At 50.8% G+C, this 15,621-nt stretch overlaps 1 protein-coding gene across 1 annotated transcript in view; it reads left to right on the plus strand.

The window, feature by feature from the left end:
- The window catches only part of LOC119978636 (cytochrome P450 3A8-like), a 96,115-nt gene that overhangs the window by 43,714 nt on the left and 36,780 nt on the right, over positions 1-15,621 (plus strand). Inside the window, exons 7-9 of the mRNA XM_038820421.1 lie at positions 276-308; positions 8,295-8,443; positions 9,610-9,737. Of these exons, the coding sequence (XP_038676349.1) occupies positions 276-308; positions 8,295-8,443; positions 9,610-9,737 (310 nt within the window). The remainder of the gene's footprint in view (positions 1-275; positions 309-8,294; positions 8,444-9,609; positions 9,738-15,621) is intronic.

The following is a 15,621-nucleotide window of genomic DNA, read 5'->3' on the forward strand; positions in this document are numbered from 1 at the left end:
AGATCAGGACAAGTGGCGGCCCAGACCAAAGTGAGGGCCGAACCTACAGGAAGGAAGGAACGGAGGAGCGACCGACGACCGCCGCCCCCCCTCGGCAGGGTGCGACGAGCGGCGGCCTGGACCAAGCAGCGGGGACTGACCCTGCCCACCCCCCCCAACCCCCACCCCTCCCCTCCCCACCCCCACCCCCCCACCGGCGGCGACCACCACGAGGCAGGAACAAAGAGGGACTCCCGACCAGAAGCCTCTCTCTCTCTCGACCCTGGCTGAGTGAGGGAAAAGGAAGGAAAAAAGAACTTTTGCAAAAAGCAAAACTTTGAAAAGAAAACTTTTAAAGAGGGGGGAGGAATTTTCTTTTATCACTTTTTTTTCCTCACCCAAAACAGATTCTCCTGAAAAGAATTTTATAAAAGAGGAAAAATAAAGTGGTAAAGGAGAGAAGGGAGTGGAATAGAAAAAGGAAGCAACAAATGAAAAGGAGGAATAGAAAGGGGGGAAAGGAAAAAAAAGAAAGGGAAAAGGGGGAAAAAAATGCTAGAAGGGAGCCAAAGCAGAGGGAGAAGGGGTACCAAAGGCAGACGGGGCAATTGGGGAGCCAGTTCAGACGAGCTAATCCGCGCACGAAATGGCGGAATGGAAGTATCGCCACATCAAAAAGAACTGGGCAGACAGGTGCATTCTCCTCCTGGGCCAGGGGAGAACTGGAACTGGAAGGCAGCCTTTGCTGAGGCGCTGAGGGAACATCAGCAGGTAAACAAGGCAGAGGCCAGAGCAGACATAGAGGCTGCAGTGCAGGCAGCAGTGGCCAAGGCCCTGACGGCGTTGCAGCATGCCATGGGCAGAGCAGAGGAGAAACTGGAAGCCCAAGGGGAGAAACTGGAAGCCCAAGAGGCGACCATTAAGGAGCTTGAGAAAGCAGCGACTGACATGAGTGACTGGATCACGGCCCTGGAGAAGGAGGTGGCGAGACTGGACACAACACAGGAGAGCCTGAAGGGCAGAGTGGATGACCAGGAAAACAACTCAAGAAGGCAAAATGTCAGGATAGTGGGCCTCCCAGAGGTGATCGAGGGTAGAAACCCCACAGCATACGTGGCTGAGATGCTGGGCAACTTAGTGGGGAGGAAAACTTTTCCCAATCCACCAGAAATGGACAGAGCACATCGGTCGCTGCGCCCGAAGCCCAAGGCAGGGGACCATCCGAGGGCAGTCATAGCTAAACTGCACCGGTACCAAGACAGGGAAACAATCCTGCGCTGTGCCAGGAAAAACAGAACCTGCAAATGGGAAGGACGCTCCATTAGAATGTACGAGGACATTGGGGAAGACCTAGCCAGGAGACGGGCTGAATTCAATAGAGCGAAAGCATCTCTTCACAAGAGCAACGTGCGTTTTGGTATGCTGTACCCAGCGAAACTCTGGGTCACATACCAAGAAAGAGAATACTTCTTTACAGCCCCCGCCGAAGCAAACAAGTTTGTCGAGGAACACGGGCTGGAAACCCAGCAGCTAGGGTAGAATTAAGGGGCCCCTGGCAAGGGGCAACAACACGCCGACGGGGGGGGGGGGGGGGAGAGGGGGGGTGAGGCAACGCCAGCCCCCCCCCCCGCCCCGCCACGCCGAGCGCACCCTGAACAAAGAGCAAACCACTGCCCAAGGGACCGCCTCAGGTGGGAGACCAGGCCCCAGCATGAGGGAACGAGAGTAGCGGAGAAGGGAGAGCAAGCAAGAGGAGTGCAGGGTAGAACAGGGGAAGAGCGGGCAGAAAACCGCAGAGGCCGGGCAGGGGAGAAGCGAGACAGTAACTCTCGAGGGGGGGGGGGGGGGGCCACCGCACTAGCAGGAAAGCTAGCGCTGGGGGCATGCAACAAAGCAGGGCCACAGTGCGCCCCCAATAGGGGGCAAGGCACCAGGCAGGGGGTGGGGGGGACCACACAGCAGAGGCGGGAGAGCAAACGGGGATAGGAACAGGAGAAAGAGGGACATACGGGAGAGGGGGGGGGAAGGGAGAGACCGGGAAGGGGGGGGGGGGGGGGGGGACAGGGAGGGAGAGACCGGGGAGGGGGGACATAGGGGAGGAGGGACAAACAAGGCTAGAAAAGGAATAGGGTAACAAAGTGCCACAACCAAGGGCTCAAACCAAGGAATCGCTGCAAGTACCCACCCAGTACGGTCTCTGGGTGAAGGGAGACCCCAGAGTGCAGGGGACTACCCACGTGGCAGACGCACAGTGGGCGGCCATGTCGGGTGCCCCCGGGACAAAGGGAAACCCCGGAGCACAGGGGCCGGACTGCATGGAGAGAGCAGTGACAGTGGCCATCCAGCCCCCTAACAAAGGGAAACCCCGGATGGCAGAGGCGCATCCACCAGGTAAATATGGTTAATCCCACAGGAGCGCAGGGGCAGAAGCCCCCCACCAGGATAGTCACCTGGAACATAAGGGGATTCAACAGCCCAGTGAAGAGATCCAGGGTCCTCACCCACCTAAGAAATATGAGGGCCGACATAATGTTGCTCCAAAAGACACATCTGAGACAGCAGGACCGACTGCGGGTAAGAAAGGGCTGGGTGGGATAAACCTACCATTCCTGCTATGGGACAAGAGCCAGGGGGGTGGCGATACTGATCGGCAAGATGACGATGTTTAGGGCGATAAAGACGGTTACGGACCCGGGGGGATGGTACATCATGGTCAGTGGGGCCTTGGATGGGGCACCAGTAGTACTAGTTAACGTGTACGCTCACAACTGGGACAACACGAGCTTCATCAAGAAGACCACGGCAGAAATCCCTGACATAGCGACGCATTGACTAATCATGGGGGGATCTTCAACTGTGTACAGGATCCAAAGACAGACAGATCAAACCCCAAAACGGGGAAAACCTCAAGCATGGCAAGGGAACTCAGTCACTTTATGAAGCAGATGGGAGCGGTGGACCCCTGGAGGTTCGCCCACCCAGGGGAGAAGGAATTCTCCTTTTCCCCAGTGCACAACGTATACACCAGAATTGACTTCTTTGTGGTGGGGAAAACGGTGCTTCCGGGGACAGACAAAGTGGAATACTCCGCAATTGTGATATCAGACCACGCTCCACACCACATGGACGTGAGGCTGGAGACGGGAAGGGCCCAACGCCCACATGGAGGTTGGACATTACCCTACTAGCTGACAAGGCCTTCAACAAAAGGATATCGCGGGCCATAGCAGAGTACACAGAGAACAACCAGAATGGGAAGGTCACACCCTCCACGTTCTGGGAAGTGCCAACGGCCGTACTAAGAGGGGAAATCATCGCTTTCAAAGCGCAAAGAGATAGGGAGGAAAGGGCGGCTAGGCAGCAGCTGGTTGACTCCATACTGAAGGCAGACCGTAAATACTCCGAGGCCCCGACCGTAGAGCTCCTGGCCGAGAGGAAAGAACTACAAAGGAACTTTGACCTGCTCTTCACCAGGAAAGCAGTGCACCAACTCCGCCAGGCGCGCGGGACCCTGTACGAACACGGAGACAAAGCCAGCCACCTGTTGGCACACCAGCTGAGAAAGCAGGCAGCCACCAGAGAAATTGCACAAATCAGGGATACTAGAGGCATGTTAGAAACAGAACCAGAAAAGATCAACAAAACCTTCAAGGCCTTGTACCAAGGGCTGTACACCTCAGAGCCCCCAATGGGGAGTCCGGGATGAAACGGTTCCTTGATGGACTGGACATACCAGTCGTGGGGGAGGGCAGAAAACGGGGCTTGGATCATCACTAGCACTGGGAGAGATCATGGACAGCATTAGCTCCATGCAGGCGGGGAAGGCTCCGGGACCAGACAGGTTCCCGGCGAACTTCTACAAACAATTTGGAAGATGTTCACAGACTCGCTAGCTAGGGGCACACTGCCACCCATGCTAGCACAGGTCTCAATCTCGCTGATACCTAAGAAAGACAAAGACCCAACGGAACATGGGTCACACAGACCCATCTCACTGCTGAACGCGGATGCCAAAATACTGGCCAAAATCCTAGCCAAAAGTCTAGAAGACTGTGTACCTGAGGTGGTCACAGAGGACCAGACGGGCTTTGTCAATGGTAGACAGCTTACCTCTAACATCAGGGCATCATTACCTGTTGAACGTGATAATTACCCCCTCCGGGTAGAGAACACCAGAGGTGATCTTTTCCCTAGACGCAGAAAAAGCCTTCAACAGAGTCAAATGGAAATACCTCATAGAGGTACTGGAGCAGTTCGGGCTTGGAACAGGGTTCACCTCCTGGGTAAAGCTCCTATACAACGCTCCCATGGCGAGCGTACGGACCAACAACACCAACTCCCGATACTTCCAGCTGTACAGGGGCATCAGACAAGGATGCCCACTGTCCCTGCTGCTGTTCGCTCTAGCGATCGAACCACTAGCAATCTCACTCGGAGCAGGAAAAAGCTGGAGGGGGGTCCGAAGGGGCGGCAGAGAGCACAGAGTCTCACTCTATGCAGATGACCTGCTCCTCTACATTTCAGACAGACAAAGCAGCATGGACGGAATCATCGCGCTCCTGAAAGAGTTTGCCGCCTTCTCGGGCTACAGACTCAACATGAGCAAAAACGAGATCTTCCCAGTACACCCGCAAGGGGGGGGGGGGGAGAGCACGAGTGGGACTGCCGTTTAAACAAGCCCGCCACAAATTCCGCTACCTGGGGATCCAAATAGCCCATGACTGGAAAGGGATCCACAAATGGAACCTCACCATTCTGACAGAGGAAGTAAAAAAGGACCTGCAAAGATGGAACACACCCACTCTCCCTCGCGGGGAGAGTCCAGACGATCAAAATGAACGTGCTGCCCAGGTACCTCTTCCTACTCAGATCCATCCCAGTCTACATCCCCAAGTCCTTTTGCAAAGCGCTGGACAAACTAATCATGGTGTTCATTGTTCATATGGGGAGGGGGGGGGGGGGGGGGGGGGGGGGGGGGGGAATGCTAGGATCCCAAAGAAGGTCCTACAAAAAACAAAATCCGGGGGTGGGGTGGGGGGGGGAGTAGCCCTCCGCCCTCCTAAACCTATAATTCTACTACTGGGTGGCGACGGCCGAGCGAATAAGGAGATGGATCCAGAAGCCAGAGGCCAAGTGGGTGCGCGCGGAAGTAGCCTCCTGCATGGGGACCTCCCTCCGGGCCCTTGCCATGGCAGCACTCCCATCCCCACCCAAAAAACATTCCAGCAGCCCGGTGGTGATAGCCACCCTCCAGTCCTGGAACCAACAGCAGTTTGGCCTGACCAAACTGTCGGGTAAAGCCCCCATCTGCAACAACCATAGGTTTCCACCAGCACTGACTGACGCCACCTTCAAAAGGTGGGGGCAGGACGGAGGGACACAGACAGTCAGGGACCTAGACACGGACGGCAGGATCGCAACACTAGACGAACTGACAGAGCAATTCCAGCTAGCCAGAGGGAACGAGCTAAGGTATCTACAGCTCAAAAACTTCCCACGAAAGGAGACAAGGACGTACTCACAACCGCCACGACAGACATTACTGGAAGAATTACCGAACGCATGCATACTAGATAAGGAAACTGTAGTGACATGTATGACCGACTGATAGAAAGGGCAGACACCGTACTGGACGCAACAAGAAAGAAATGGGAGGAGGACCTGGGGATTGAGATAGGGTGGGGACTCTGGAGCGAAGCACTGCATAGGGTCAACTCTACCTCCACGTGCGCAAGGCTCAGCCTGATGCAGCTAAAGGTGGTACATAGAGCCCACTTAACAAGAACCGTATGAGTAGGTTCTTCACTGAGGTGGAGGATAGATGTGAGCGGTGCCAAGGAGGCTCGGCCAACCATGCCCACATGTTCTGGTCTTGCCCCAGACTTGCAGGGCACTGGACAGCCTTCTTCGAGGCAATGTCCAAAGTGGTGGGGATGAGGGTGGAGCCATGCCCGAAAGTGGCGGTCTTCGGGGTTTCGGACCAGCCAGATCTATTCCTGGGGAGGAGGGCGGACACCCTTGCCTATGCCTCCCTGATCGCCCCCCATAGAATCCTGTTCGGCTGCCGGTCAGCAGCACCACCCAAAGCTGCAGACTGGCTGTCCGACCTCTCGTAATCTTTCCAAATGGAGAAAATCAAATTCGCCATCCGAGGGTCAGACGATGGCTTCCACAGAACGTGGGAGCCATTCACCCAATTGTTCCGGGACCTGTTTGTGGCCAATAAACAAGCGGAAGAATAGCCAGGTAGCCAAGAATCAGGAGAAAGTAGCCAAAGCATGAGAGGGAGAGATAGACAGGGGGGCGGGGTGGGGGGGACATCTAAACCTAAGAGGAAAGAAAGGAGGGGAGGGTGGGGAGAGGGAAGAGACAGGGAACAAGAGAGGAGAACCAGGGAGGTGGGGGGAGGCAGGGAATTGAGAGACGGAAGGAATTCATGGGATACAATAACGAACATGGCATCTCCAGGAGCAGGGAACGAGGAGAATAAAGACAAAAGATGGGAGGAACGGCAGAAGCGGAGGTGAGTGTGAGATGGCAGCGAGATTCTTATCTTGTGTACATAACGGTAAATATACTTTGTTCAAAAACCCAATAAAAAGTGGGGGTAGTTTCAAAAGTGTGTGCCATTTCACCTATTCGATGTGATCTCGTCTCCGAGAGATCCTGCTGGAGACTGGGTCACACTGACACCTGATACCCACCCAGCAGCGATGGATAGTGAATTAGTGATAATTAAGTGACCACTTGAGGACAGGTTGGTGACACAATGGATGAGCCCAAAACCTGGCGAGGCTCAGCGGTCCCTTTATCTGTTTTATAGGGAGGCATTGGCGCAGTAGTATTGTCACTGGGGTAGTAAACCAGAGCCCAGGATAATGCTCTGGGGACCTGGGTTCAAATCCCACTGGGACAGATGGTAAAATTTGAATTCCATAAAAACCTGGAGTTAAAAGATAACCATGAAACCATTGTTAATTGTTTTAAAAACTCATCTAGTTCAGAAATGCCCTTTAGAGAAGGAAATCTACCATCCTTACCTGGTCTGGTCTAATTGTGACTCCAGACCGAAGCAATGTGGTTGACACTGAAATGCCCGCTAAAATGTTAAGTTACAGAATGTCAAAAATCAATATTGATTTCATTAAACGACTGTGCAATCAGTGACTTAGGATTCATAGGAAGGATTGGCCTTTGTGTTATGGACGATGTGGGAAGATGTGATGGTATGAAAGCTGTGTTGCAGCAAATCGCCTCCGTGTTCATCGACATCTATGTGGGGACTAAATTATCATTGACTGCCACGTCAAAACTGACTGGACCACGTCTCTCCCAATGCCAGATTAATTCAGGACGTAAACGTGGCAGGATTCTGACAAATGCAAGATGATGGGTGTTTGTCAATAATCACACAAAGGTCCTGCTGAACCACCGCTCTGTGTACAATGTTAATATAATTGCAGGTTTGTGTCCATATCGTGTGTGACAGATCACTGCGTCCTGATGTCCAGTGGCAGCTTAGGGTTCAGTATCAAGATGTAGTCTCTGCTGATGTTTGGAGAGATGGTGCTGTCTGGACGTAGCTCCATATTCAGATGGTCAAGCGATAACCATTGATGGATGTTTTCCCTCTTAAGAGCTGCCCAGCTAAACTCCTGTCACATGGGTATGTATGGGTGCATTTAGATTTAGAACAGTACAGCACAGAACAGCCCTTCAGCCCTCGATGCCGAGCAATGATCACCCTACTCAAACTCACATATCCACCCTATACCCGCAACCCAACAACTTCCCCCTTAACCTTACTTTTTAGGACACTACGGGCAATTTAGCATGGCCAATCCACCTAACCCGCACATCTTTGGACTGTGGGAGGAAACCGGAGCACCCGGAGGAAACCCACGCAGACAGGGGGAGGACGTGCAGACTCCGCACAGACAGTGACCCAGCCGGGAACCGAACCTGGGACCCTGGAGCTGTGATTTGCATGAGGAAGAAAGGGATAGAAGAATATGTTGATGGGTTTAGGTAAAGATGGGTGGGAGCAAGTTCACGTGGAACAATAGTGCCAGTATAGACCAATTTGGCTGAATGGCCCATTTCTGAGCTCCACTTTCTTTGGAATAGTTTATTCTGCCTCAGTGGTCAACTGGCAAAAAAAGGGCGTTGGAACAGTTCTGAAGAGGTCATACTGGACTCAAAACGTGAACTCTGTTTCTCTCTCCACAGATGGTGCCAGACATGTTGAGTTTTTCCAGCATTTTTTTCCTTGTGTCACGTTGTAAGCAGTTGTAACAAAAACATTTCTCTTGCAGTATCTTTGGAGCATATAGCATGGATGTGATCATCAGCACCGCATTCAGTGTGGATGTCGACTCCATTAACAACCCCAATGACCCATTTGCCAGAAACACAAAGAAACTACTAGAATTCAACATCTTTGATCCTATGCTTATCTTTTTATGTAAGTGATTCAAAATTGTTTTATTTGAGACTTTATTTTCCTTTGGTTGAGGCACCATGCTGTTCTTTGCTCCATTCACGCAGGTCCTCACTGCAATGTTTCAGGAAAGTTGTGGAAAAATCCTTTTATTATTATCATTATCTTTATTATTGTCACACGTAGGCTCACATTAACACCGCAATGAAGTTACTGTGAAAATCCCCGAGTCGCCACATTCCGGCGCCTGTTCAGGTACACTGAAGGAGAATTCAGAATGTCCAGATTACCTAACAACACGTCTTTTGGGACTTGTGGGAGGAAACCCACGCAGACATGGGGAGAATGTGCAGACTCCGCACAGACAGTGACCCAAGCCGAGAATCGAACCTGTGACCCTGGCGCTGTGAAGCAACAATGTTAACCATCTGAGCTAAAGATGGGAAAGGCAAATCATTAACAGCACACGTCATTAGTTTCCAGGTTACATCTAAACTTAACCTAATGAGCTTTGCCTATGTGAACCCTTTTCCTCTATAATTTCACAAACTGTTAGACGGCTTTTCTCTACAGTTTATTCAAACTGATTAATGAGAGTGTTTTGGGCCCATAGAAGTTCAGAATGGGCCGAATGGCCTCTTTCTGCACTGTAGGGATTCTATTGTATTTTAATATAATCCACCTCAGCAGGGAGTACGTTCATCTCTGAGTCAAACTATTGTGGATTCAAGCTTCACTCCAAACACCTGACCACATGATTTAGGCTGATAATTAAGTGTAGACCTTGAGAGAGGCATAGACTATCTGCACTATCAAGTCACCATCTTACCGATGAAATGTTAAAGCGTCTTTCCTGTCAGGTGGGTGTACAATATCCCAGCTGACTAATTTGAAGAAATGGGAATTCTCAGTTTCTTGCCAATATTTATACCTCAAACAGCATCAGTTGATGCTGATTATCACACTGTTTTTGTAGGACCTTGTTCTTTTCAGACTGATTTCTGTCCTTTATCTGTCAAGCCATTTGGGATGTCTTAAGGCTGTGAAAGTTGACTTTACAAATCTGTCTTTCTTTCATTTATTCTCCCCCCCGGTCGTTTCCTCTCTCTCTCTTTCTCTCCTTTCTAAACCTAAGCATGCAGAGGTACAGCAATTGATTTCTATATGATTTCTCTCCCCCTTTATTCCAGTTATTTTTCCTGACGTTATTCCAATCTTGGAAAAACTTGGATTCAGCTTATTCCCAAGAGATGTGAATGAATTTTTCATGAACGCCTTGACGAGTTTGAAGGCCAAGAGACAAAAAGGAGTGCACACTGTGAGTGTTCAACTAACCGTGAAGTGATTTGTGTTCCTACCTCCTGTTCTGCCTCTCTCCCTCAACACTGACCTTTTCTAACTTATTCTAATAACCCGAAAGGAAGTGACTGCAACCATATTGTTATGATTAGAGAGACGGGTACCTGGGGAACATTCTGTTCTTTTACAGTTACTAAAAAGTGTGTTCAGTCCGTTTGCAGACTGCTGTATGGTCACAGACCTGGCATTGCTGCAGAGGTCTCCAATCTCCCACTAAAAGTTACAAATGGCAGGGACGATGGCTGCTTTCACCCTTTCCTTCGGGCATCTGTCGAGGTCACAAGCAGAGAGCAGACACCTGCAGAAATTGTTTTCCATGGTATTTCACGCTGCGCATTTTCTTCAGAACTAGGGATCCAGTAGTGAGAATATTCTTGTATTTCCTGTGAATAGACCTCATTAAAGAGGGTAAGGATAGAGAGGACAGGGGATGACTGTTATGTTTCTACTCCTGGTAGCATGTGAGATTACCGTGATTGGTAATATGTTATATTCTTTGTCCTTTCTTCCACAATGGCCCGATGTAGTGTTGACAAAGAATATGCCAATCAAAAGATTGAAACAATACTAATTTATTATTACACTACTGTATTATTCCTTGTGTCTGAATAAAGCTCGTAGTCTTACAGTTGAAGTAGATGCTTTATTTCTATGAGTTTGTTCTCTCTCCAGTGCTTATACTATGTTACATCTGAGCTGCCTGTCTGTCCTGCTCACCAGCTGCCGTTCCTGTGACGAGAGAGACTACTTCCTGTTTGTCTATGTATATATACATCTCTGCTGCTCCCTCTAGTAGTTATTTAGTTTTTTGTTTTTTTTTAAACTGATAAATATCTTTTATTCTCCTCCTTTTTCACATTTTCTCCCAAATTTACACCCACCAACAATAAACAATAATCAGTAAAAAATATGTAAATCCCCAAATCAATAACAACGATCCTATCCGCCCACCAAACCCCAAACATTAGCTCGCATGTTCACACAAACAAATGACAAAAAGGAATTAGGGATCACCCATAGTCGCCATTAACACACACAGCCCCCCTCCCCCCAACCCTCCCACCCACACACCCCAACTAATGTTTGATGTTATCCAGTTTTTGAAAGTGCATAATGAATAATGCCCATGAATTGTAGAGCCCCTACATCCTGCCCCTCAGTTCAAACTTAACCTTCTCAAAAGTCAAGAATTCCAACAGGTCACCCCGCCACGCCAGGGCACAGGGTGGAGAGGTTGCTCTCCAACCTATCAGGATCCGCCTTCGGGCGAAGGCTACAACATCTGCCTCCGTTTCCAACCCTGGCTGGTCCAACGCCCCGAATATGGCCTCCCAGGGGCCTGGGTCCAGTTTCACGTGCACCATTTTAGAAATTACCCTAAAAACCTCCTTCCAGTAATCCTCTAGCTTTGGACAGGACCAAAACATATGAACATGATTAGCCACCCCCCCCCCCCCCCCCCCCCCCCCCCACACCCCCCCCCCCCCCACACCCCCCCCCACACGCCGCAACGCTCACACACATCTTCTACTCCTTCAAAGAATCGGCACATCCTCGCCCTCGTGAGGTGTGCTCGTATACCACCTTCAGCTGTCTCAGCCCCAACCTCGTGCACGAGGCGGATGCACTCTCCGGAGCACCTCACACCAGAACCCCTCCTCCATACCCCCTCCCAACTCTTCCTCCCACTTTGCGTTGAGCCCTTCCGATGGTGCCTTCTCCTCTTCCAAAATAGCTCCGTAAACCACCGGCACTACCCCCTTCTCCAGCCCCCCTTTCTTCAGCACCTCCTCCAGCAATGTGGAGGCCGGCTCCACTGGGAAGCTCTGTATCTCCTTTCTGACAAAATCTCGAACCTGCATGTATCTAAACATTTCTCCCTGCTCCAGCCCATACTTTGCTTCCAGCTCCTTCAATCCTACAAACCGACTCCTAAGAAACAAATCTTTGTGTCTTAATCCCCTTCTCCTCCCATTTCCGAAAATTTCCATCCCACCTCCCTGGCTCAAATCTGTGGTTCCTCTGAATCGGCATTTCCCTTGACCCTGACCCCAATCCGAAGTGTTGGTGAAACTGCCCTCAAATTCTCAATGAAGCTATTATTACCGGACTCCCTGAGTATTTCCCCGGGGCTATCGGGAGCGGCGCTGTTGCTAGTGCTTTCAATCCCAACCCCCTGCACAAACTCTCCTCCATTCTGACCCACTGGGAAGCAACCCCTCTGACCCAGCTCCGCACCTTCTCCACATTCGCCGCCCAGTAGTAATACATCAGGTTCATAAGACCCAAACCCCTACCTGCCTTCCCCTCTGTAGCCGCACCTTTCTGGCCACCTTCCCTCCCCATATGAACAAAATAATCCTTCCCTCAATCTCTCTGAAAAAACCCTTTGGCAGGAAAATCGGCAGGCATTGAAAAATAAACAGATATCGCGGCAACACGTTCATTTTAACCGCTTGTACCCGACCCACTAATGACAGAGGGAGACCATCCCACCTTGCCACATCAGCTTTCATTCTCCCCACCAAACTAGAAATGTTGTACCTGCGGAGCCCACCCCCACTCCCGGGCAACCTGCACCCCCGGGTACCTAAAGTGAGTCCCTGCCATACGGAATGGCAGCCCCCCCCACCCCTGCCCCCACCCCCAGCCGAGACACCACAAAATACTCACTCTTGTCTGGATTTAGTTTGTACACTGAGAAAGACCCAAACACTCAAAGCAGCTCCAATATTCCTCCTATCGACACACTCGGTTCCGACACGTGTAACAGCAAGTCATCGGCATATAAGGACACCCTATGCTCTATCTCTCCCCCCCCACTATTCCCTTCCATACCCCCGATCTTTTTAATGCGATGGCCAATGGCTCAATTAGTGGTTACTTAGTTGTAGTGTATTAATCTTAACCCCTTGTGTATGTACAGTGATGCATATCACTACAACTACTAATTAAATGAAGTTTGAACACTACTGAGCTGCGGATAATAATTAAAAGATATTGAATCCGTCATACAGTACTCCGTATTATATCTAGTCACTGGACACAGCTCCCATCACAGTCATAGACACAGCTCCCATCACAGTCATGGACACAGCTCCCATCACAGTCATAGACACAGCTCCCATCACAGTCATAGACACAGCTCCCGTCACAGTCATGGACACAGCTCCCATCACAGTCATAGACACAGCTCCCATCACAGTCATAGACACAGCTCCCATCACAGTCATAGACACAGCTCCCGTCACAGTCATGGACACAGCTCCCATCACAGTCATGGACACAGCTCCCATCACAGTCATAGACACAGATCCCATCATAGACACAGCTCCCATCACAGTCATAGACACAGCTCCCGTCACAGTCATAGACACAGCTCCCATCACAGTCATAGACACAGCTCCCGTCACAGTCATAGACACAGCTCCCATCATAGTCATAGACACAGCTCCCGTCACAGTCATGGACACAGCTCCCATCACAGTCATAGACACAGCTCCCATCACAGTCATAGACACAGCTCCCGTCACAGTCATGGACACAGCTCCCATCACAGTCATAGACACAGCTCCCGTCACAGTCATGGACACTGCTCCCATCACAGTCATGGACACAGCTCCCATCACAGTCATAGACACAGCTCCCATCACAGTCATGGACACAGCTCCCATCACAGACATGGACACAGCTCCCATCACAGTCATAGACACAGCTCCCATCACAGTCATGGACACAGCTCCCATCACAGTCATAGACACAGCTCCCATCACAGTCATAGACACAGCTCCCATCACAGTCATGGACACAGCTCCCATCAGTCATAGACACAGCTCCCATCACAGTCATAGACACAGCTCCCATCAGTCATAGACACAGCTCCCATCACAGTCATAGACACAGCTCCCATCACAGTCATAGACACAGCTCCCGTCACAATCATAGACACAGCTCCCGTCACAGTCATAGACACAGCTCCCATCACAGTCATAGACACAGCTCCCGTCACAGTCATAGACACAGCTCCCGTCACAGTCATGGACACAGCTCCCATCACAGTCATAGACACAGCTCCCATCACAGTCATGGACACAGCTCCCATCACAGTCATGGACACAGCTCCCATCACAGTCATAGACACAGCTCCCATCACAGTCATGGACACAGCTCCCATCACAGTCATAGACACAGCTCCCATCACAGTCATAGACACAGCTCCCATCACAGTCATAGACACAGCTCCCCTCATAGTCATGGACACAGCTCCCATCACAGTCATAGGCACAGCTCCCCTCATAGTCATGGACACTGCTCCCATCACAGTCATAGGCACAGCTCCCCTCATAGTCATGGACACAGCTCCCATCACAGTCATAGACACAGCTCCCATCAGTCATAGACACAGCTCCCATCACAGTCATAGACACAGCTCCCATCACAGTCATGGACACAGCTCCCATCACAGTCATAGACACAGCTCCCCTCATAGTCATGGACACAGCTCCCATCACAGTCATGGACACAGCTCCCATCACAGTCATAGACACAGCTCCCATCACAGTCATGGACACAGCTCCCATCAGTCATAGACACAGCTCCCATCACAGTCATAGACACAGCTCCCATCACAGTCATAGACACAGCTTCCATCACAGTCATAGACACAGCTCCCATCACAGTCATAGACACAGCTCCCATCACAGTCATGGACACAGCTCCCATCACAGTCATGGACACAGCTCCCATCACAGTCATAGACACAGCTCCCATCACAGTCACAGACACAGCTCCCATCACAGTCATAGACACAGCTCCCGTCACAGTCATAGACACAGCTCCCATCACAGTCATAGACACAGCTCCCATCACAGTCATAGACACAGCTCCCATCACAGTCATAGACACAGCTCCCATCACAGTCATAGACACAGCTCCCATCACAGTCATAGACACAGCTCCGCATCAGTCAGACACAGCTCCCATCACAGTCATGGACACAGCTCCCATCACAGTCATAGGACACAGCTCCCGTCACAGTCATAGACACAGCTCCCATTCACAGTCATAGACACAGCTCCCACACAGTCATAGACACAGCTCCCATCACAGTCATGACACAGCTCCCATCACAGTCATGGACACAGCTCCCATCACAGTCATAGACACAGCTCCCATCACAGTCATAGACACAGCTCCCGTCACAGTCATAGACACAGCTCCATCACAGTCATAGACACAGCTCCCTCACAGTCATGACACAGCTCCCATCACAGTCTAGACACAGCTCCCGTCCACAGTCATAGCCACAGCTCCCGTCACAGTCATAGACACAGCTCCCATCACAGTCATAGACACAGCTCCCATCACAGTCATAGACACAGCTCCCATCACAGTCATAGACACAGCTCCCGTCACAGTCATGGACACAGCTCCCATCAGTCATAGACACAGCTCCCGTCACAGTCATAGACACAGCTCCCGTCACAGTCATAGACACAGCTCCCGTCACAGTCATGGACACAGCTCCCATCACAGTCATGGACACAGCTCCCATCACAGTCATGGACACAGCTCCCATCACAGTTTTAAAAACTGCAGCAATTCTGTAAACAATATTTTAAAGAAATCGTTTAGGCCAGCTATTTGGTTTTCTGACTTTGACGAATCGAATTGAAGCTGATTTATTTTTCTTCTTGTCTGACTTTGCATTTAAATATTCCTTTTTTTGTCATTCTCGCGCAGTTGCCATAGATTAGGGTGTCGACTCGAAATCCGGGCTGCAGCATCCTTCAAGCTGTGCTCTTTAAAACAATTGGGCTGTTGTGGGCGCGCAGGGCGGCCGC

This window comes from Scyliorhinus canicula, chromosome 15 (assembly GCF_902713615.1).
Source record: "Scyliorhinus canicula chromosome 15, sScyCan1.1, whole genome shotgun sequence".
Taxonomy (NCBI): domain Eukaryota; kingdom Metazoa; phylum Chordata; class Chondrichthyes; order Carcharhiniformes; family Scyliorhinidae; genus Scyliorhinus; species Scyliorhinus canicula.